At 47.9% G+C, this 19,994-nt stretch overlaps 8 protein-coding genes across 8 annotated transcripts; 3 read left to right on the top strand and 5 right to left on the bottom strand.

Annotated features, from left to right (window-relative positions):
* The first annotated feature begins 272 nt into the window (after window positions 1–272).
* On the top strand, window positions 273–6,048 carry LOC121591803 (syntaxin-6). Its single transcript, XM_041912776.1, has 5 exons — window positions 273–1,034; window positions 3,392–3,561; window positions 3,659–4,316; window positions 4,386–4,480; window positions 4,557–6,048. Exons 1-5 carry the CDS (start codon window positions 1,006–1,008, stop codon window positions 4,631–4,633), a joined length of 1,029 nt encoding a protein of 342 aa, XP_041768710.1. The 5' UTR covers window positions 273–1,005; the 3' UTR covers window positions 4,634–6,048.
* Window positions 1,532–2,151, bottom strand: LOC121591805 (chymotrypsin inhibitor-like). The gene is made up of 2 exons (XM_041912778.1): window positions 2,031–2,151; window positions 1,532–1,940 (listed from the first exon to the last, which is right to left on the bottom strand). Exons 1-2 carry the CDS (start codon window positions 2,086–2,088, stop codon window positions 1,741–1,743), a joined length of 258 nt encoding a protein of 85 aa, XP_041768712.1. The 5' UTR covers window positions 2,089–2,151; the 3' UTR covers window positions 1,532–1,740.
* On the bottom strand, window positions 2,451–3,180 carry LOC121591804 (chymotrypsin inhibitor Ani s 6-like). The gene is made up of 2 exons (XM_041912777.1): window positions 2,931–3,180; window positions 2,451–2,852 (listed from the first exon to the last, which is right to left on the bottom strand). Exons 1-2 carry the CDS (start codon window positions 2,998–3,000, stop codon window positions 2,623–2,625), a joined length of 300 nt encoding a protein of 99 aa, XP_041768711.1. The 5' UTR covers window positions 3,001–3,180; the 3' UTR covers window positions 2,451–2,622.
* An 83-nt stretch (window positions 6,049–6,131) lies between the features above and the next one.
* LOC121591802 (selenocysteine-specific elongation factor) lies at window positions 6,132–9,142 on the bottom strand. The gene is made up of 2 exons (XM_041912775.1): window positions 9,053–9,142; window positions 6,132–7,971 (listed from the first exon to the last, which is right to left on the bottom strand). The coding sequence occupies exon 2, from the start codon at window positions 7,744–7,746 to the stop codon at window positions 6,157–6,159; it is 1,590 nt and encodes a 529-aa protein (XP_041768709.1). The 5' UTR covers window positions 7,747–7,971; window positions 9,053–9,142; the 3' UTR covers window positions 6,132–6,156.
* On the top strand, window positions 8,268–12,335 carry LOC121591801 (solute carrier family 12 member 8). Its single transcript, XM_041912774.1, has 5 exons — window positions 8,268–8,979; window positions 9,075–10,557; window positions 10,626–10,889; window positions 10,963–11,141; window positions 11,212–12,335. Exons 1-5 carry the CDS (start codon window positions 8,948–8,950, stop codon window positions 11,369–11,371), a joined length of 2,118 nt encoding a protein of 705 aa, XP_041768708.1. The 5' UTR covers window positions 8,268–8,947; the 3' UTR covers window positions 11,372–12,335.
* A 298-nt stretch (window positions 12,336–12,633) lies between these two features.
* On the bottom strand, window positions 12,634–13,377 carry LOC121591861 (mediator of RNA polymerase II transcription subunit 10). Its single transcript, XM_041912905.1, has one exon. It carries the CDS (start codon window positions 13,282–13,284, stop codon window positions 12,892–12,894), a length of 393 nt encoding a protein of 130 aa, XP_041768839.1. The 5' UTR covers window positions 13,285–13,377; the 3' UTR covers window positions 12,634–12,891.
* A 134-nt stretch (window positions 13,378–13,511) lies between these two features.
* On the bottom strand, window positions 13,512–14,875 carry LOC121591860 (survival of motor neuron-related-splicing factor 30). The gene is made up of 3 exons (XM_041912903.1): window positions 14,709–14,875; window positions 14,215–14,618; window positions 13,512–14,145 (listed from the first exon to the last, which is right to left on the bottom strand). Exons 1-3 carry the CDS (start codon window positions 14,748–14,750, stop codon window positions 13,872–13,874), a joined length of 720 nt encoding a protein of 239 aa, XP_041768837.1. The 5' UTR covers window positions 14,751–14,875; the 3' UTR covers window positions 13,512–13,871.
* Window positions 14,876–17,282: 2,407 nt separating this feature from the next.
* On the top strand, window positions 17,283–19,889 carry LOC121591872 (peflin). Its single transcript, XM_041912917.1, has 3 exons — window positions 17,283–17,472; window positions 17,778–18,024; window positions 18,153–19,889. The coding sequence occupies exons 1-3, from the start codon at window positions 17,461–17,463 to the stop codon at window positions 18,521–18,523; spliced, it is 630 nt and encodes a 209-aa protein (XP_041768851.1). The 5' UTR covers window positions 17,283–17,460; the 3' UTR covers window positions 18,524–19,889.
* Window positions 19,890–19,994: the final 105 nt, after the last annotated feature.

The following is a 19,994-nucleotide window of genomic DNA, read 5'->3' on the forward strand; positions in this document are numbered from 1 at the left end:
TCGTTGCCCAATGCAAGCCCAATGCACTCGTTGCCGCCGAAAAGGGCATCCGTTTCATGCGCACAACCGTTCGACACGGCGCCATAAACGCGCGGCTTTGTTTTCCTGTCAAACACGGACCAGCACTGTGGTGTCATGCAAGGTTTTCCCTGTTCCCTCGAGGAAAATAATTCAGGAGCAAACCACCCAAACCGTGCGCGAAGCGGCGCGATGTGAGGAAGCCGAAGTTTTTCCCCCACTGGACAGACCAAGAGGTAAGGCAGATGGTGTGAGTGGGTGAAGAAACAGAGAGAGAGAGAGAAACACAAGTGGAAAGCGGCGAGAATCGGCATCTCCGATGCGATGGCTTGCGAACACGGTTTTCCTTGTTTCGCTCCCGAGCAGCGCTCTGGCACCACCAGGATGCGAGGAAAATTCTCTCACACAATCGTGGAAAATCGTCGCGCCGTCTGTCGACGCAGCAGCTTTTCCGTACGTGTGTGATACAAAAACGGTAGTGGTAGTAGTAGCGACACGGTGTGTTGTAGCAAAAGTGTGATTGGCGACGAGGAAGGAAAAAAATTAGCAAATTGCTTCTTTGGCCAGCAAGTTTTCCTACAAACACACACGCACACATGCACACAGGCATAGGCAAGCGTTAGTCTTATCATCGTCAGTGCATTCGAAATCGAATCGATGGTTATGTTATAATCATCGCCCAGCAAGGATATTCATACACAGGGCAAGGACCATCGGGGGAGGGGACCTCCAACACTCCACTGTTTCGACAGCGTTCCGTGGAGGGAAACATTGGCTTAAGGCGGAAAATAGAAAAGTGCGTGTGCGTGTGTCCAATGACTTCCAGCGCAGGCAGCCATAAAAAATTGGTGAAATTGCACGAGATTGCCAGTGGAAAGCAGCAAACATCAGCAGCAGCAGCAACAGTGGTCGTCCGTCAGCATCGTCCATTGGTGCATTAATGAGAGAGCACAGCTTTGTGATACGGTCGCGAATCAAATCCCTAGAATGGAAGATCCATTTTTCGTGGTGAAAGAGTAAGTTTTCCGCAACGGGGGGAGGCAAACCTTCCAAAAAGTTGTTTTTTATTCACGCATCATTGGACAGAGGAGTATACTGTGCAACGCGAACCCTCCGGTATTGATTGTTTCAATGCTGGAATGCTAGGTGAATCGAGAGTGTCAGTATGTTTTCTTGCAATTTGTTCGAAAGAAGATGGACAAAATGATGCTCTAATTGTATGTGAAACTGGAAAGTGGAGTTTCGTGTTTTCAACAACACAGTAGGAGCATATTACCGCAGCCTACTGAAACGAGTGCAAAATTGTGCCTCAAGGGCGACCAACCATACGGACCAACCGTATGGCACTTTGTGAAATCTCTAATCGTCCGCATAACTTTCCTTTTTTCCCGAAGCTGAAATGTGTCATCCCTTGAATCTGCCCTCCACACAGTACGCACGCGGGAGTGTGACGCAAGAAACGCCGAAAAAAAACATCCTTCACACAGGACCACTGAGAGACGCATTCGGTGTGTACGAGTTGTGTGTTTTTGTATTTTTGCATGCGGTTCTTAATTATGCTTTATTTCGCCACAGTACCAGAATGATGGACTATTTGCATACGGGTGGCAGAGCGCAAACATCCTCATGGTGTATGTGTGGTGCCAACCCCCGGCACAGTTGTTGTTGGTAGTCTGAGGTGGCAGCGAAATTATGCGAAAGACACGTTAAATGTCTTCCCTTTTACAGGTTGGGGTTGCAGTGCCAGGCACGGACACACTTTCCGTTCTCGTTGCGCAGGAAACCATCCTTGCAGAAGCACTTGTCAACGCAGGGTGCCTTGCATGGTTTGTCCCAGGTCTCTCCGTTATCGCACGTGCGCTCGCAACCGGTACCACAGCGCTGGAAGATTTCGTTTTCACCGCACTTCTTGGGCTGCTGGGCTGTGGGTGGTTTTGGAATCGGAAGACAGATCATGAGACAATTATTCTCAATCCAAGATGTTTGTTTTCGATAGCAAAATCTTCACTTACCAGAAACACCCAGGAAAGCGAAGACGGCAACGGCGAGCAGGACGAAGATGGCGCGCATTTTGAAGAACGTTCGAAATTGCTTTCCTTCTGCAACGTGTTGGAACAGACTAAGTTCAGTAACGTTCCGACGGCCGCATTATATCGTCCCGCATGCAGTTGGGCCGGTATTGGCACAGCTGCTCTTCGCCAAAACTGGGGTCTTGAATCTCGAATTCGGTTCGTGGGGCGCAGTGCTGTAACAGGCCACCTTCTTAGGAAAGGGTATGTGTTTGCATTTCTGCCCGTGCTACAAGCCGGAGACCGACTTTCGGCAGTCTACGTAGTCCATTTTCATAGTTTTAAAGAACATTTTTCAATTTCGTTGATATTACTCATACTGTGAATCAACCAAATTTCGAAAGGCTCAAGTACATTGGGAAAAGGAGTAGGTTTTTTTTTTATTGAAACAGAAACACCAGCACCATTTTACAGCGAATTGTTTGTACAGTTTGGGGGTTTCCAGACTGCACAAACAATTGCTGTGCCTGAGATACACCCGTACGGTGGATGGTTGGAGCGGTCTTGGTGGCCAAATTGAACACCACCGTTGTCGCTAATGTGGTACGTCTAGGCCGTTCCCAGCGGTGAGCTTATTTTGCAACGAATTATTAGAGCATAGCCATGGCTTCACGCAAGCATTGTCCTCCCGGCGAAAGTAGCCCGGTCGGCAGAAGCATCCCGAAACGCACACGCCCGTGCAGCTCAACATTTGCGCAAGATTGGTGCAGTTTCGGCGGCACGGCGATGCACAGCTGTAGTACTCCTCGTTCTCGACGGTGCAATCTATGGGGGAAAAATGCAATATGCTTTAGTTTTGCACCACAGAGAGCAATGCAATATGTGTGAAGGCAAATGACTTACCTTCGCTGTGCACGAATGTCACCATCAGCGCAACGAATACGATTAACGAGATGCATCTTACGTACTTCATCGTTTGTCTTGTTCTTTAAATTTGTTTCTAAAACTCCATAGAACTAAACCCCTATCGTGCAGGATGCACCTGTTTTATAGTCTTCAACCTTTCTATGCTTGTACCTGCACAAATTCAACGTCATTGCGAGAGAAAGTAAACAGAAAACATGAATCGTTGGGCGTTAGTTTTGTCCCACTTTACAACTCCGCCTAAACAATCAAAGCTGCTATCCAAACATATTGCTTAACGTTTCACATCGTGCTCGGTTCGTATGATGTTGAAATCATTGCGATCGAGTTGTTAGTTGTGTTTGACACACCGGCGATCGACGTTCTCGATCGAAATTACCGTATGATATTAGATATTATAAGACGTTACCGTATTTCTTCTTCACCCTCCCTAATTGCAGCGAAGTATTCAAAGCATTGAATAAAACACGTGGGTTGTACATTCGCTGGCGTGAACTAAACGATGCGCATTCGGGTGGATCAACTGCCGAGGCCGACTGGACAACGACTGAACTGAAGAACTCGCTCCGCAGCATCGAATGGGATTTGGAAGATCTAGAGGACACTATTAATATCCTTTTCCAATGATCATTGTGTACATTTGTTGTCTTTCTTTTCCAACCGCGTATAATATTTCCTTAACCCGTTACCCTTCCGTAACCGCGCACGTATTGTAGAGAAAAATCCGAGCAAATTCAAGATCGACAACCGGGAACTTTCCAGCCGCCGGTATTTCATCGACGCCACCCGGGATGAGGTGAAGTCGATGAAGGATCGCATGAGCATCAGCCGCAACCGTGACCAGGACATTACCGCCCGCCAGCCGCTGCTCGATAACGTCGAATCGTCGCCGCAGCAGCTGCAAAGCAAAAACTACATCAACAACAACAGCATCATATCAAACGGTGGTGGTGTGGCCGTGCTGAACGGCAACAACGGTACCGCCGGCGGTGGGCTACACGGCAACAGCTCCTCCACGCTAAACTGCAACCTGAACAACAACAGCCAGGTGAACAATCTAAATCTTGCCGAAACGGGTAAACATCTGATCAGCTCGGCCGGCGCAGCGATGGCCTCGAGGCACAGTGGGGCGAAGTACTCCAAGCTGGAGAACAACCTCGATGACAGCCCGAGCCACTATGTGCCGTCGGCGTCCGGTGGTGCCGTGCTCGATTCCAACTCGAGCCGGTTCGTCGAGGATACGCTCGCAACGCAGCACAGAATTCTGGTCGGACAGGACGAGCAGCTGGACATTATTAGCGATTCGATCGGCACGCTTAAAACGGTGTCCCGCCAGATTGGCATCGAGCTGGATGAGCAGGCTGTGTAAGTTGATTGTCCCCGCTGAGTTTTATATGCGGTTTAATGCATGTTTCCCACTTTTTGCTTTTGCAGCATGCTGGACGAGTTTGGCAACGAGCTGGAGCAAACTGATTCCAAGCTCGATGCTACTATGAAAAAGGTGGCGAAGGTACTGCACATGTCCAACGGTAAGTGATAAATGATACTGGAAAGGGAGTCGATTGACTAGAAATGAATAAAAACATTCTTCTCTTTTTCCTGCAGACCGGAGACAGTGGACAGCAATCGTAGTACTATCGATAGCACTTGTAGTTGTGATAATTATTTACATCATTCTCTAATCTATATCTGTCTACCGTAAAACAGAACACAACAAGATGATTACCCGGGTTATGGTAGGAGGCGCGCGTGGGAAGTAAGCTAAAGTTAGGCGGTGTAAGTTATTTTTGCAATACCGTGTATGGTAAAGAAACAAACCAAAAAAAGAAAGAGCGTATCGTACTCTAGTAGTTTACTACTTCGTTTAAAGCGTAAAGGTATAATTATTGTGATTTTTTAAAATATCTACTATAAGTTTTTAGATCAATTCTTAAATTTCATCTTTAGTAAAAAAAGGTTCACTCAACACCAGCTCAAGAGTTTCAATCGATTCTTTTAAAACTTTTAGAAGTTGCTGATCTATTTTCTCTGATTTTGTGTGCTCTATTGTAAAGCGTGTGTAAATTACACGTGACGCAACTTTCGAACCACTAAGTTCATCCTAAGAGTAGCTACTTAACACCGAAAAACATTGTAAATATCGTACTCATCATTTCGTATTGGCGGGATCATCTGCTCAGGTTTGATAAGTCCGGTCTAATTTTGCATTTTTGTTATAAGATCACTTTTGTTCCGTGTTTGGCAAAGGAGAATACACCCGTTTTAAAGTCCCATTCCTCTGGTGAATGATATTTCAATCGGTTCTTGCGAATATCATCATCAGCTTATTTAATCCTTCTGGGAACAGGAAAGATTTCGTTCTAGTCATACGTTCCATATAAGCAAACCATATACAAACCCCCCTCCCCACACACACGTAAGATGGCGAAAGAGTGTATGCAAACAAAATGGAGAAATGGATTTACTAGTATTACAACTTGAACTATTTCTGTTTTCTAAACAAAACTACCAACACACACACACCTGTAATAGCAGAGTAATAAATATTAAACCAAACCCCGTAGAAGCAACAGGCGCGATCAGAGACAGTCGATTTGAGCGATTGATCGTTGCATATATTTTTCGTGAAATGTATTAAATGTAGCTCAGATTTAGCCACTCCGTTTGAGACAGCCAAATTTTCCTATATTTAAACCCCGAGTCGTCGTCAACCATTACAACACACACAAAACAACAAATAGAGACCCGCCGCTAGGTGTGGTAGCAAAGAGCAAAAACGGAAAGCAATTAAGAACCGGTTCAACCAGCAATGAGGATGTGTGCTGAGTTGCGGACAAAAGAAGAGAAAAGCTGACCAGTGGGCGATGTAGGTGTAGGAAATAACACTAAGGAGGAGGACGTCTTCCTTCTTAACACGGTGTAAGGCCCTGACTAAACGTAGCATGTAGGAGGAGAATGCGCGCTCACTGCGGGAGCGCCGTTCGAACAAAGACACAAAGTAGTAATGTGGTAAAGTTTTTTGAAATTCCAAGTAATATTTTTGTCGCGTAGCCATTCATGATTAAAGTAAATGCAATATAAAGGAATGAAAGATACATATGCTGGGTTTTGTATGATTAAAAAAACGTTTCTCTATAAAGCGCCCACGAGTGATTTATCACAAGCTGTATTGGATGCAACGCATTTAAACTCTCAACAAACTGGTTTATTGAACCACTTTTTTGTCTTTTACGTTTTTACGAAACAGAAACTTTTTGAAGTTAAGTTCCACTTTGATCGGTTCCTCGCCGCCCGCCGTTGGGCCCTTCTGTCGCAATCGCTCCAAAACGTCTGCCGCAATGGGTTGCGCAAAGTGCAGCTTCACCTTCCCACTCGCACCGAAAGTGTCCTCAATGATGCCACGCTCACCACTGGACAGTGTTATGTGCAGCCCCACGAATGCTTGCCGGTTGTTGGCTGCCTTTTTAAACAGTCCCACCGCGATCAGCTCATGCTCGCTGACTACACGCTGTATCGTGCCGCTTTTGCTTTTGTGTTTGTATACTTGCAGCTGCTCCGGCAGGACCGTTTCGGCGTACTTGCTATCCCGTATGACGTCCGTCAACCTGGCCGAAAATGCTATCCGGCAATCGGCCGCATGTACGTCACTGTCCAGCTTAGAACCGATGATGAGCGCATTGTGGCACGCAAGAATGGGTGTTTCAAATTCTAGCAGCACAAAAACGTTCCTTTGCGTACTGTCGCTGGCGACCATCTCCTCCAAGTATTCGTACTGCTGTGCGAAGGAAAAGGATTTGCTTTCACCGGTGAATAGTAGCACCGTGGCCACGACCGTTTCATACCCGCAGGTGATGTGAAATTTTGCCTTCGATTTGATCGGTCGTTTGTAGTACCGTACGCTGCGCAGTGGCACGATTGCCGCGTACACGTAATGCACGTAGTTCGGGACGCACACGATGCCTCGCTCCAGCGATTTCGGATCGAACTGGGTAATGCATATTCCAGCCCGGTCGCCCTGCCGAATGGTTTGGTAGCTTTTGCGAAACATTTGTATCGATTTGACCTTGCGCTGCAGCTTCAACTTCGGTATTTCGACCTCATCGTTCACGCTCAGCCTGCCCTGCAGTACCGTGCCGGTACAGACGGTTCCCTGTCCCTTGATGGCGAAACAGTGATCAACGGCAAACATAAACGGTTGCGACATATCGCGTTGTGGCATGAAGGATTTGGTGTTCATCGTATCTACCAGCGCGTAAACGTTTTCACCCGTCAACGCAGAAATGGCCACGATCGGTGACGCATCGAACGACACCTTGGAAAGCACGCCCGCAATGCCCTTTCGCAATCGGTCTAGCGTTTTCGTACGCTGGGCCGGATCTTGCAGCGCATCTACCTTGTTCAGCACCACGATCATCTTCCGGCACGTTAGCTCACCGATGAGAAGACATTCGGCCGTTTGTGGTTGGATGCCCTTTTCCGCATCGATCACCAGCAGCATCATGTCGATGATCTGCGCACCGCCGATGATGGTTCGTATCAGACTAGCATGTCCGGGACAGTCGACGAAGGTGTACTGAAGCTTTTCATAGCCTTCGGCAATCGCTTGCTCCCTTAAGTGATCTGGCAGATCCACCTGCAGTGCACTGAAGCCCAGGTCAAGTGTTATGCCCCGTTCCTGGGACTGGGGATTTTTGTCGAAGGCGGCCGTACTAGCAATTGCGCTCAGTGCTCTCGCCAACGTTGTCTTACCAGAGTCCACGTGGCCCAGTATGCCGATGTTAAGATTAAGATACATACTGTGCTAACTTTTTATTGAACTTTAAGTGTTAGTTTTTCCCTATTCCTGTGGTCTTTCAGAAACGGTGTATCGCGTTTTTCCCTGCATCTGGGAATAGTTTTCCAAGACACCGGGTTGTTTGTTTACATTCACTGTGTTTCCCTATTATAGTGCTGTCAAACTGTTCCACACTGTTCCGGATAGTGATGGTCGTTGGATGGGATTCATCCGGATCAGTTTATTCTTGGAAAAATAAAACAAACAAATTTGAAAAAGAGGAAAAAAAAGGAAATTAATTAAAAAAACTGAATTAAATATTGCAAATGATTTTAAACACATGTCGCTCCATACGAGAAAAAAATCATAGAAATAATGTAAAAGAGATTAGATATTCTGTCTCACGTCCGACTCTAGTATCGCTCTGCGTAATCAATTGTTGATAATTTTAATCAATTTCTCATGACACTGCATATTTCAGCATGCCAATTCTCACACAGAAACATCGCAATTAAAGAATTTTGTTTCATCCAATGTCACGCAAAATGGAACAAATTTAACCCATTTGCACAACTCCAGCCTTCAGTGAGTAGGTAGAAATTCTCTCGCCTGCCCTCCCCATGCAATCCCCCTCTCCCTGAAACCCCTAGCGCTCTATTTGTTGTGACGACGGGGAACGGTCTTTTTTGTTAGTGACATTTGGAATCGGAAAAAGGAGAAAGTATCGCGCCCACCAAAGGTGTACGAGGAGGGGCCCTGTATCCCTGGTTATCCTTATCATCAACAGAAGCAGCAAGTGCGTATCGTACAGTTTCTGGAAGGTGTTAGGAAAACATGACATCACACCCACCGCCCGCCACCTACGTCGACGATTGATACGTTGGCCGGACAGCGGAAACCAGCGGCGAGAGAGTTTTTTGTTGTTGTGAATGTGTGTGCATGTGTGTGTGCCCGCGGGTGTGTTTAGTGAAGCGGTGTGAAAACAACGGAATTTACACGGCAGATAAAGGCAAGGAGAAATCTAGACCGAAGCGCGCGGTAGATGCGGACTTTGGGTGGGTTTGCGCGAGTGCCGAAGCGGGATTATTGTTTTTAACGAAAAGTAGTAGTACAACACGGTGCGGGCGCTACCGGAGCTTCGGGGGAGTACTTGTTGCTGCTATATTGCCACTTGCCACTTTACTTTGCGTTCGTGACGTGGCTGCACTAACTTGGGCAAGGCATGCCCAACGGGACGAATGTGGACTGGTCCAGGTGAGCGTGAAGGGACTGGTCCCCCGCAATGTGACACTGTTGAAGGTACTGTTTTTCAAACCACTCACATTACCTTCTCAATTCTCAATTTGCAGGTATGGGCTTGGTAGCGATGATTCATCGCCGACCGAACGGAACCGTGTGCACGGCCAGCGGTCCGGCGGGGGCGGCGGCGGCTTCGTTGATCTGGGCAACGAGTACGACTACGGTGCCGGCGGGCATCACGCGTCCGGGCGGGATGAAATCTTCGCCGAGGATCAGGGCGACAAGCCGTGGTGGAGGAGCAACTTCTTCATCTCGCAGCCGGTGCTGTTTGGCACGTGGGACGGCGTGTTTACCTCCTGCCTGATCAACATCTTCGGCGTGATCGTGTTCCTGCGGTCCGGCTGGATCGTGGCCGAGGCGGGCATCATGCATGCCATCCTGATCGTGTTTTGTGCGGTCGGCATCGCGCTCGTGTCCGTACTGTCGGCCGTCGGTATCTGCGAACGGTGCAGGGTGGAGAGCGGAGGCGTCTACTTCCTGATTGCCCACACGCTCGGCTCGCGGTTCGGTGGCTCGCTCGGGCTGCTGTACTGCTTCGGGCAGGCCGTGGGCTGTGCGCTGAATGTTCTCGGTTTCGGTGAATCGATCGCCGGGCTGGTCGGGCTGGAGGGCAACCAGTGGGCGATTCGTGGCTTTGCCATCGCCGCCGTCCTGCTGCTCGGCGTGATCAATGTGGCCGGCGTGAAGTGGGTCGTTAAGCTGCAGTTTGCGCTGCTGATCGTGATACTGATGTCCGCGCTGGACTTTATGGTGGGCAGCTTCATCGGGGAAGCGCCCGAGCACGGTTTCGACGGGTGGGGATCGGGCAACATGGGACTGAACCTGTGGTCCGCCTACACGGAAGGCACCTCATGGTTTACCGTGTTCGGTGTGTTCTTCCCGACCATCACGGGCATCCTTTCCGGCATCAATATGAGCGGCGATCTGCGCGCCCCATCGACGGACATCCCAAACGGTACGCTGGCCGCCCTCAGCACCTCCACGTTCCTGTACATGGTGTTTATACTGTTTCTTGGCGCGACGTGCCAGCGGAGCCACCTGCTGACGGACTACCAGATTGCGGTGCAGGTGTCGGCGGTCGAGTTCCTGCTGCTGGCCGGCATCTACGTGTCGAGCATGTCGTCCTGCCTCGGCGCGATGTACGGTACGCCGCGCGTGCTGCAAAGTATCGCCAATGAGAACGTCATTCCCGGTATCGGCAAGCTCGGCAAGGGACGCGGCCCGAACAAGGTGCCGCTGTACGCGATGGCGGTAGTGGCCGGTGTCACGACCACGTTCATCATTATCGGCGACATTAACACGCTGGCCCCGATCGTCACGATGCCGTTCCTGTTGACGTACGCCTGCATCGACTACTCGTACTTTGCACTGGCGCAAACGTTCGACATACAGAACAACCGCGAGGAGCGGTTCCGGATACAGGCGCAGAGTCCGCTGTACGAGACCCGCAACTACGGCGCGACGGGCGACTATCACGAAAACAACGATCTCGATCAGCTGTTCCCCGAGCGGACGCGTCACAAAAATCTAGGTGTAAGTGGAAGTGTGCACACTGTGCTTATTGGAGCTCTTTTATAAGCCGTACCGTTTTTCCGTTGCAGACCCCGTCCAACTCACCACAACATGTGCCTTCAAATGCGGCAACCAGCGCACGACCACAGCAACCAAATGGAATACCTCACAGCTCGTCGATTACCAGCGCCGATTCGGAAGTGGTGTTCCGCGATGGCACCAACAGTGCGAACAATGCCAACTCCGTGGGCGAAGCGGACGACGAGCCTATCGCACCGATTCGACCACCCATTCACTCCAAGACTAAAAACTGGTACTCCGGTTTCTGCAATCGGTGGGCCTCTTTAATTGGGGTAAGTGCAGCCCATCTCGACCTTGTCTTCGTTGCCATGGCAACTGACAAAAAACATCCTCTTTCGTTTCCAGGCTGGCATAAAAATTCTCGTCATGCTGCTAGTAAGCTGGGTGTACGCACTGATCTGCATCGGGACCGTATTTATCGTCTGGTTCTATGTCGGTACGGCGAATCCAGCAGTGAAGCCGGGCCTGGCACATGAGTTCCGCTTCTTTGTGTGGTTAAAAAATGTCGTTTTCCGCTGCTTTGGGTAAGTCGTTCAATACTAGCACCTTTACAGATGTTATTAACGATACATAAAATCCCCCTTTTGATTCTAGAAAACGTATGCACGATTACGAACAGGTCGTAGTTACCCAAACCTGCCCGAACGTAAACCTCGCGTCTGCTCAACTGAACGAAGAAAATGAAGACTTTGCCTCCCGGCGGCGATACCATCAGACTGCAGTCGTGCAGGGAAGGTACGTGGATGAAGTGTGAACGGAAAAAAGTAGGCACAAAGTGGAGAGAGATGTTATTTGTAGGGAGGCAGCCATTAGCAGCAGCACCCTCAAGAAGGCGCTTATAACGCAAAAAAAAAAAACAAATGAGAAACTCCTTTTACTAGCCACAGACCAGTAAGTACACGGTCTGCTCCGTTGTAAACGATGTAACCCCCCCCCCCAAACCCTCGTTTTTGTGTAACCTACGTGTAACCCGCCGTATATGATAATCGATCGCCAAAGTGTATTGATGATGGAAAGCGCTGTGGATGGAAAAGCGTAGATTGGTTGTAAATTCTCAAAGCGTCTCCACAAAAAAAAGTTCAATGTAAAACATATTTAGTCCACTGTATAGGAGATTGTAACAAGCAATATCGAGCATTACACATCAAAATGTCCAACGTATCACTAACGCGCACGTACGCAACAAATAACGGACAAAATTGATTAGAGAGAAAAGGGAATGATCAGTCATCTAAACACAAGAAACCGTAGTATAGGATCAACAAATGAAATTATGTGTACATACGAAGAAGAAGGTATCGTTGTTTCCTTCCCTATTGTGTTGCAGCTTACAACTACTAGCGTAAGAATTGTACATTGAGTTTGTCCTTTTAAATAACGCATTTCCAGCTAATTTATTAACGTACCCTCCCGACGACCAGCGCAAACTAATTCCCCTCGTCTAGTGCAGCATTAAAAATTACGTTCCAGTGAAAGCTAACGTTGAGATTAGAACAAACTATTAGTAACCTATGTTTTGCCACTGGGCAGATGGCGTAATAGTGGCCAAACGTTTCATTGTTTGGCATACAGTATTGCTTTTTCTTCTGGCACATTGGCTTGCGAGTGCTCCTCACGAACTGCCCTGCCCTGTCGATTCCAGGTAGATAGACTGCTTAAAAATCAATCCAACCATCCCCCGGGGGAAGCGTATCGGTGGAACCAATCTAAGATAAGTACAATTAATGGATATAAACTTTATACGTTTCGGTTCGTCCGTGAGAACGAGAGAACAATAAATATGCAAGTGATTCCTTTCTATTGTTATTCGGACGATCGTAAAGCATTGAACGCCCCCCATTGGTACCACTTGGGATGTACTAACGCTGTGTAAAAAAAAATTAAATAAATATAACTTTATGACAATGTAAGACAACACGTTGCTTAGCACTGTAAGGAGGAAAGAAATTAAAAAAGGTACCTTCGGATAACTTTGGACCGTTGGAAGATACCGGAAAAGGAATACGATTGCATTAGTAAGCTTTTAGAAAAACTTTATTTTGTTGTACATAGTAAGTTACGCGCGTGTATTAATATAAACAGTTACATCCTAAGATAGTTCGTTTGTTACGATACCAGCTACCAGCCATTTTTTCTCCTCCCGCTGTGCCGTCTAGTACACCAAGCGGGGTTGCCACCACAGACACACACATACAGACATACATCCCACACACTTTCATCACTCCTTGACGTCGGAACGCACTGTCCAACCGTCTCTCAAACCGAGTGCTACTACTATTCGTCGCCCCGAATTGCCTTGTACTTGCTGATCTCCACCGGGAACGTTTCGCTCAGCTCCTTCATCAGGTTGCTCTTGAACTTGCGGTACGAGTCAATCTTGCCCTTCACTTCCTCGTTCTTCGTGAGCGCCTTATCGATGCAGTCCTTCGTGTAGAGCTGCGGATTGCGCCCCTGGTCGATGTAGTCGAACACCTCCAGCGGCACGTTCACGTCGATCTGGTTCTTCAGCTTGTCGATCTCCTGCAGCCCGGTCACGAGCGACTGTATCTTCTGGTTCAGCACATTCTGGCCCTGGGGCTGGAAGTCGCTCACGATGATGCGGATCTGGCGCACGTTCTCGATGAACATTTCCAGATGATTTTCCAGGTTTTCCAACGGCGAAGTCATCTTGAAGGGGCAAGTATTTTCGGAGACGAAGCAGAAAAAAGGGCAACCGTACGACCGCGGGTGGATTTATTTGTGAAGAATGTTTTGATTTCACTCGCATCGTACGTCAAACCTTTTTTCTTCTTCATTTGAGTTTAACACTTCGAGTTCAGTACTTCAACTCGGGTTAGCCTTAACCAGCAGTAGCAGAGGGCTTTAGGGTTACAAATAAAAAAATAAAAAATCAGCAGCTTTTAACTAATTTTTGTTTTATTAGTAGTATCATAATGATAATTTCCACCCACTCAGTATGCTCGCAACACGTATCCAAATTGCTCGTCCTGGAATACAAATCCTTCACCAGCAAGGAGGTTTCTGCCGGAACTGCGATGGCAAAGACGGATCATTTCACTGTGTAAAATGATTAGGTAAAAAGGTGTAGACAAACTGCACACAAGCGTATGTGCGTGTGTGTGTGTGTGTGTGCAGTAATCTTAATTTCTAAGCCATATCAAGAATTTACTTCGATTGAAAAAAGAAAGCAGAACGATTCGTGTGGAGCACTCGAGCTCTCAGCCCCACGCTCGTTCGTGCCAGCAAAAACGTCCCTAAACACCTTTCCTGTACTTTTCTCCGTGTGAAAACTCCGTCATCGGTTTGCCGGACACACCGCAGGTACCGATACCGACCCGACCGTTAACATTTTCGGGCGAAGCAAAAATACTCTTCGGTTTCACGCCACCGGACTTTTTCGATGATTTGGCGGTAAACTGAAGCCATTTGTTCTTCTCGCATTCCCGTTCCTCCTCCAGCTCCTTGAATCGCTGGATTTTTTTCATCTTCTTTTTCTTCAGGTATTCCTTCTGATTGTGCCGCATGCGTCTGCAAAGAAATGTTTAGCGCATATGAGCTCCCAAAATGCCTGCCTGCGTAGAGGCGGTTTCCACTCACTTGTTACTGTTGGCGGGAAACACCTCGTTCCGAGTCTTTGGCTCCTTCAGCTCGCTAATCGTGGTGTTGCTCCGGTTCTGGTACGCCTCAAACACGATGTTCACCTCGCCCGTTTCCGAGATCGACTCTATGGTAGCATCATAGTACTGACCGTCTTCAATCCACTTAGCAGAACATTTATCACCCACCTTCCATACCTTCGCTGGCTTTGGCTGCTTCTTGTCCGCACCCGAGACGCCCTCGTAGTAGCTGCTGGTGGCCGGCTCAATGTACGACGACTTTTTCTGTTCCGGTTCCTGCTGCGCCTTTATCAGATCCTTCGTCAGTTCGATCACCTCGTTCAGGTCCTCCTTCAGCTTGAGCAGTTCCGAGTTCTCCGGATCTGTTAGCAGGGCAGCTTCGACCTAGGGTGACGAAAACCGGAGCGCTGCATTAGTATACTGTGGCTTCACTAATAGCACCCTTTACCGCCATTTAGCACATGCTAATATTACCTGCTGTAGCTGCAGCTTGTAATTCTGCAAATCGTCTGCCATTTTGGGGTACTATCAACCGAGATTCACCTAGTTTATTGGGTTTGTTTTCAGTTTTTAGCTGCAGCAGGAGCGATCGCTTCGATACAGCAACATCAATCTTTTCTTCTTTTTATTTTCCTAGAAAGTTCATGTCAACCTGCCCGTACAACATGGCGAGGAGTTTTGACGTACGAATATCGCTGCATCTCGCTCATTTTTTTTACCCTTCCTTTACTCGTTTTAAAGTGCGGTTTTGTGCCCCCCTCGCCCATTTAACTTCTAATTTTGCTCAATTGGTGCTCGAACCGTCCAAAAGTGTGGATGTGTGTGTGTGTGATCAACCGTGTAGGAAGTGGCAAGCATGATTGTGTACGTGTGATCTTCTTGTAGCGAACGACGATGGCATCGGTTTCAGCTGTCATTAATTTGGCTTTAGTGATTGACGAAAGAAGAAAATAAATTTAGCGCTGTGTTGTTTTACGGAAATTTGTTGATTTTTTTCAGTAAAATGGCTACACAACCAATGAAGAGGAGCAGAAAAGTTACTTCCCGGCGGAACAAGAAGCTTGCAGCTATGTCCACGGAGTATGATCGGCAGAACATGTTGGATGAAGAGGATGCGGGAACAAGCGGGATGGCGCACCGTAATATCGGTGAGTTAAACTATATTAACTCACTATAAACTAAACATATGGCTTGTATTCGTTTGGGTATGTTATTTGTTAGGATCAGTGATCAGATCAGTATTGTAATGGTAGCGACATGACGGCCGAAGTGAACCGACCGGTACCGAATGTAACAACGTATTTTGTTGCAACGCGTAGGATCTCAATTCAAAAAGACACACGCAAAAATCAGCGTTCCGAAAAGACCAATATGAAACCATATAACACATCCGGTGGCTAGCAAATTTGATACAAAATGTTTGATCTGTAGCGACCAGAGCGCCATCTGGTGCGCACACCTAGAAACCGACCAAAATGTTTAACGGGCTAGTTAGGCAGGGACTGCACACAAAGCTAGAGCAGGACAAACAGTGGTAGCATGCTGCACCGCAGCTATAAAAACGGTGGCTTGCTCCATACACGCTCTCTCTCGTCCTAAACGTTTTAACATCGACACGCGCGTATCCGTCCGGCTTAACCGATACATTCTCTTCTCCGGCAACTCTCGAACGAACAACACTAATTTTCGCGTCTCTCCCGAACTCACCGTTCCGCGGCTTAAAAGAAAAAGGAATAAATCGAATTCTACCAAAACGTAGTTCGCAAGGCGTGTTGCGTATCTTTTTAAAAAATTAGGGACCACATTTGTGGCGCCCCTAAAGATCTAAAGCATTACATTTACATTATAAGATGTGTAAACAACACGTTTGCCTCATCGTTCTAGGTGGACTATTCACAGTTGAGCACGTAGGAAAGGTGACTAGGCCTGCTTGCCATCCGTCTACGTCTGTCTTGGTCGCAGCTCAACCTGATCCAGCCCTGGAGTGCGATTCAGCTCACCGTGATGTGCGCTATGGCCCGTAATGTCTTTCGGATCAACCCGTTAGATGCAAGAAAGCATAAGCGATTCAGACCCGGTGGGGCGCGAGTTCGAGTCGGAATCGAACCAAAATAGGTTCAAGACCCGACCTAAACTCGCCTCAACAATGGGTCGTAGTCATTTATGATTTCTTGCATCAACCGTTTGGGTTGACACTCGTTGATTCCGACTCCGACCTTGCGGACCTGCTGCACCCATGGCCTCTGTGGAAGGAGACAGCCATGACAATGGGCCTTCGTAAAACGGTTGACACACTTCTCGTCTTTGTAGACACGACGTTGAGCACGTGAAGGAACGGATCTCCAAAGAAGACAAAGAAGTTCTATATGATCATTAGCAGAACTGGCACGAAATAAATACATTAATAAAAGCACCGTTAAAAGTTCAATACCAGCTTTAATCGATTCCTTCAGCGTCAAGGTCACCAGTAAATGAAGACAGTGCATAAAAAGCCACCGCCGGATCAGCTGATGCAATAGCGGAACATGTATGAGTCAGACGGCGGAACGCAGATGCTTATATGGCACACATATGGAATCAAGGAGCCCTGGAAGACAATGAGGGAGAGGTGGTGGGAATATTGGCGAGAATTGTTTTTTTTCTATTTAATTTTGTCCACCAACATATTCGCGCACGAGTGCGAGCTTTTTGGTGGCCGTCTTGAACCCTCAAAAACCCTCACAACGCCTTCCAATAATGCTCGCCAGCGAGGGAAAGGCTGCGCTCTGGCACCAATCGAACGCGACATCCGACTCGAACACACCCATATAATCATATAAAGGTGCATTGTCAGACACAAACAAACAAACAAGACAAATATGTCAAATCCCATACATTTTTCATGTTCGATTGGTGCTAGAACGCCGGGAAAATCGTACCGATTTGGAGCGTTGACGAGCTCGTTTTTACGCAGCGGGAAAGAGCTGCAGATTTGTCCGTTTGGAGCACGCCCGCAGAGTACGTGCAGAAATATTGCCAATTTTTCAGTTGACAGTTGACAGTGCCCACCGTCCCGTCATTTGTCATTTGGTTCGCCAGCTAGGTAGAGCAAAGAGAGCAAAAAAAAATCGCGTCGGCAATAGGCAGCACCGTGTTGTTCGCGTTCGTTTTATCTGTACGTGATTAAGTTATTATTCCCATTCTGGAGTGTTTGTGTGTTTGAGCGAAGATAGAAATCTAGACGACGATGGCTTATCAGGTGAGTGCCAGTCGATTTTGGCTTGTTTGATAAAAGCTGACGTGTTGTTTTGCCCCATTCCCTCTGTTTGGGGGGAGGGTGCACCTGACCCGTCCGTCACTGTGGTGATTTATTTACGCGACTTTTGCGATGCTAACTAGATTGATAGAGAGCCCCAACATTGGGCCAAACTTCTGGAATGGTGTGAATCATTGGTGCACACTTGATTCTCCCCCTCCCATGCGTTCGTGTATGTGTGTATACGCCCAGCTTTATTCATTCTAATTGTGTCGTTTCGTGTGTCTCGACGGGACGTTTTCTAACAGGGAGGATACCCGCAACAACAGTATGGAGGCTATGGACAAAACCCGGCTGCAGCGGGCGGGTACGGAGGCGGTTACGGTGGTTACGCACCGCCACCGCAGCAACCGCCCGTCAATCCGGAAATCCAGAACATTTTCCGCAACATCGACAAAGACAACACAGGCCGCATCAACAACCGGGAGCTGCAGCAAGCGCTGATCAATGGACGGGGCGACCACTTCTCCGACATGGCCTGCAATTTGATGATCAGTGAGTTTTTGTGCTTGCGCGCGCGAGTGTGTGTAATGTGAGCGGTAGTGCTTGAGGAATTGCTGATGACTCAACTGTACCGGTTCTTTGCTCTGTTCCGTTTCTCTCATTCCCCGGTTCGTGTATAGGCATGTTCGATCGCAACAAGACCGGCACGGTCGACATCTACGACTTTGAGAAGCTGTACAACTACATCAACCAGTGGCTGCACGTGTTTAAGAACTTCGATCGCGACGCATCCGGCCACATCGAGGAGTCCGAGCTGACCCAAGCGCTGACGCAGATGGGTTTCCGCTTTTCGCCCCAGTTCATACAGTACCTGATTGCGAAAAACGATCCCATCAACCGGAAGGAAATCTCGGTCGACCAGTTCATCGTGACGTGCATCCAGATACAGCGCTTTACCGACGCGTTCCGCGTCCGGGATACCGAACAGAAGGGCATCATTACGATCGGGTTCGAGGACTTTCTCGGCATCGCGCTCTCCATGTGTTCCTAAAACTGTGCCGGCGGGGACAGTCAGGCCGAATGAACTTCGATGCTCCTAACCTAACCGCTATCGTTTCCACACACACACACACACACTGAGACACACATACACACACACACTTGGACACGGACACACAGCCGACACAACACATCAACACAAACACGGGGCAGCGATAAAAGTAAAGCACGGTAATGATTCACTGTTAAAGTATTCTACTAACGGACAAAGCGACAAAGCGACAACACAAAACCAGGATGTGTGTGTGTGAAGATGTGTGAAGTACGGAAAGACCTGGCCCGGAGAGGATGGACGATACCGGATGTTTGTCTGGATGAGCCTTATTCAGTTGAATGAAATACGCTTTTGTGAGAATCAAAAAGAACGAACACTCAGATGGAGAGGAAAGGAACTCGCTGAAATGGGGGGGAATCACCCGCAAACCAAGCGGACGCAGACGCGAAACAATCAGTGCAACAAATGATGCCCAAGCAAAAGTACTGTAAACCCGGTTAACATTCATTAACTTATTCCTCATGCCCGTAACACCAATAATAATCATCGTATCGTAGTGAAGCAGAAAGGTGTAAGGCCGCAAATACACGACGCGCGTTTCCGCGGGCGCGTTTAAACGCGTATAACAGTTCCGCAGAGATATCCAGCTGGGTATCTCTGCGTTTCCACGGTAGCGCGTTCGAATGACATTTCATTTCTATGGCTGGATTGTTATACGCGTTTCCGCGGGCGCGGAAACGCGCGTCGTGTATTTGCGGCCTAATAGTACAGCAGAAGGTTCAACTAGACACACAGGAAAATGGCACACAAACACACACACACAGATAGAAAAACAACTCATATGCGTCATAATTTATATCTACTTCAAAAAGCTAGAGCAAAACGGCATTTGCGGAAACGGAGATTGTACGTCAAGTAGTGCCGGTGGAGGCAACAGGAAGGGATGCAGGATGGGAAAGGGCGGCAAACATGCATGCCAAACATTAATGCGGGCCGCATCATCCACATGCGTCTTGGGTTCCGCGAGGAGATAGAGAGCGATTCCCCTGTGCTGCTCGTGTGTGTACTCTGCTGGAGCCAGTTATATCTTTTGAGTTGATTAGCAATGGTTTCTGCGCATTGGAGCTATCGTCGTCGTCGTCGTCGTCTTGTGTGGTGTAAGTTTTTCGCAACCGCCGCCAGATTGTGCTGAATGATGATGTTGGGTGGGGGTTATGGGGCAGCTAGCTACTAGCGCGCTCTCCTAGTAACTTGGGCGAAGGTAGCAGTAGCGAGCGGGGTCCGGTGGTGGCGGCGATGGCAACAACGACGAAACAATTATTGTATTTTATTCTATTGGTAATAAATGTACTATTATCTAATACGAATGGCTAATCGTGTTTAATGTGAGAGAAAGCCGTTAAATCTATTTTATTTTGATTTAATGTATCATTTAGTTAGAGAAAAACATGTTGACGGAAATTAAAAT

Source organism: Anopheles merus, chromosome 2L, assembly GCF_017562075.2.
Source record: "Anopheles merus strain MAF chromosome 2L, AmerM5.1, whole genome shotgun sequence".
NCBI lineage: Eukaryota > Metazoa > Arthropoda > Insecta > Diptera > Culicidae > Anopheles > Anopheles merus.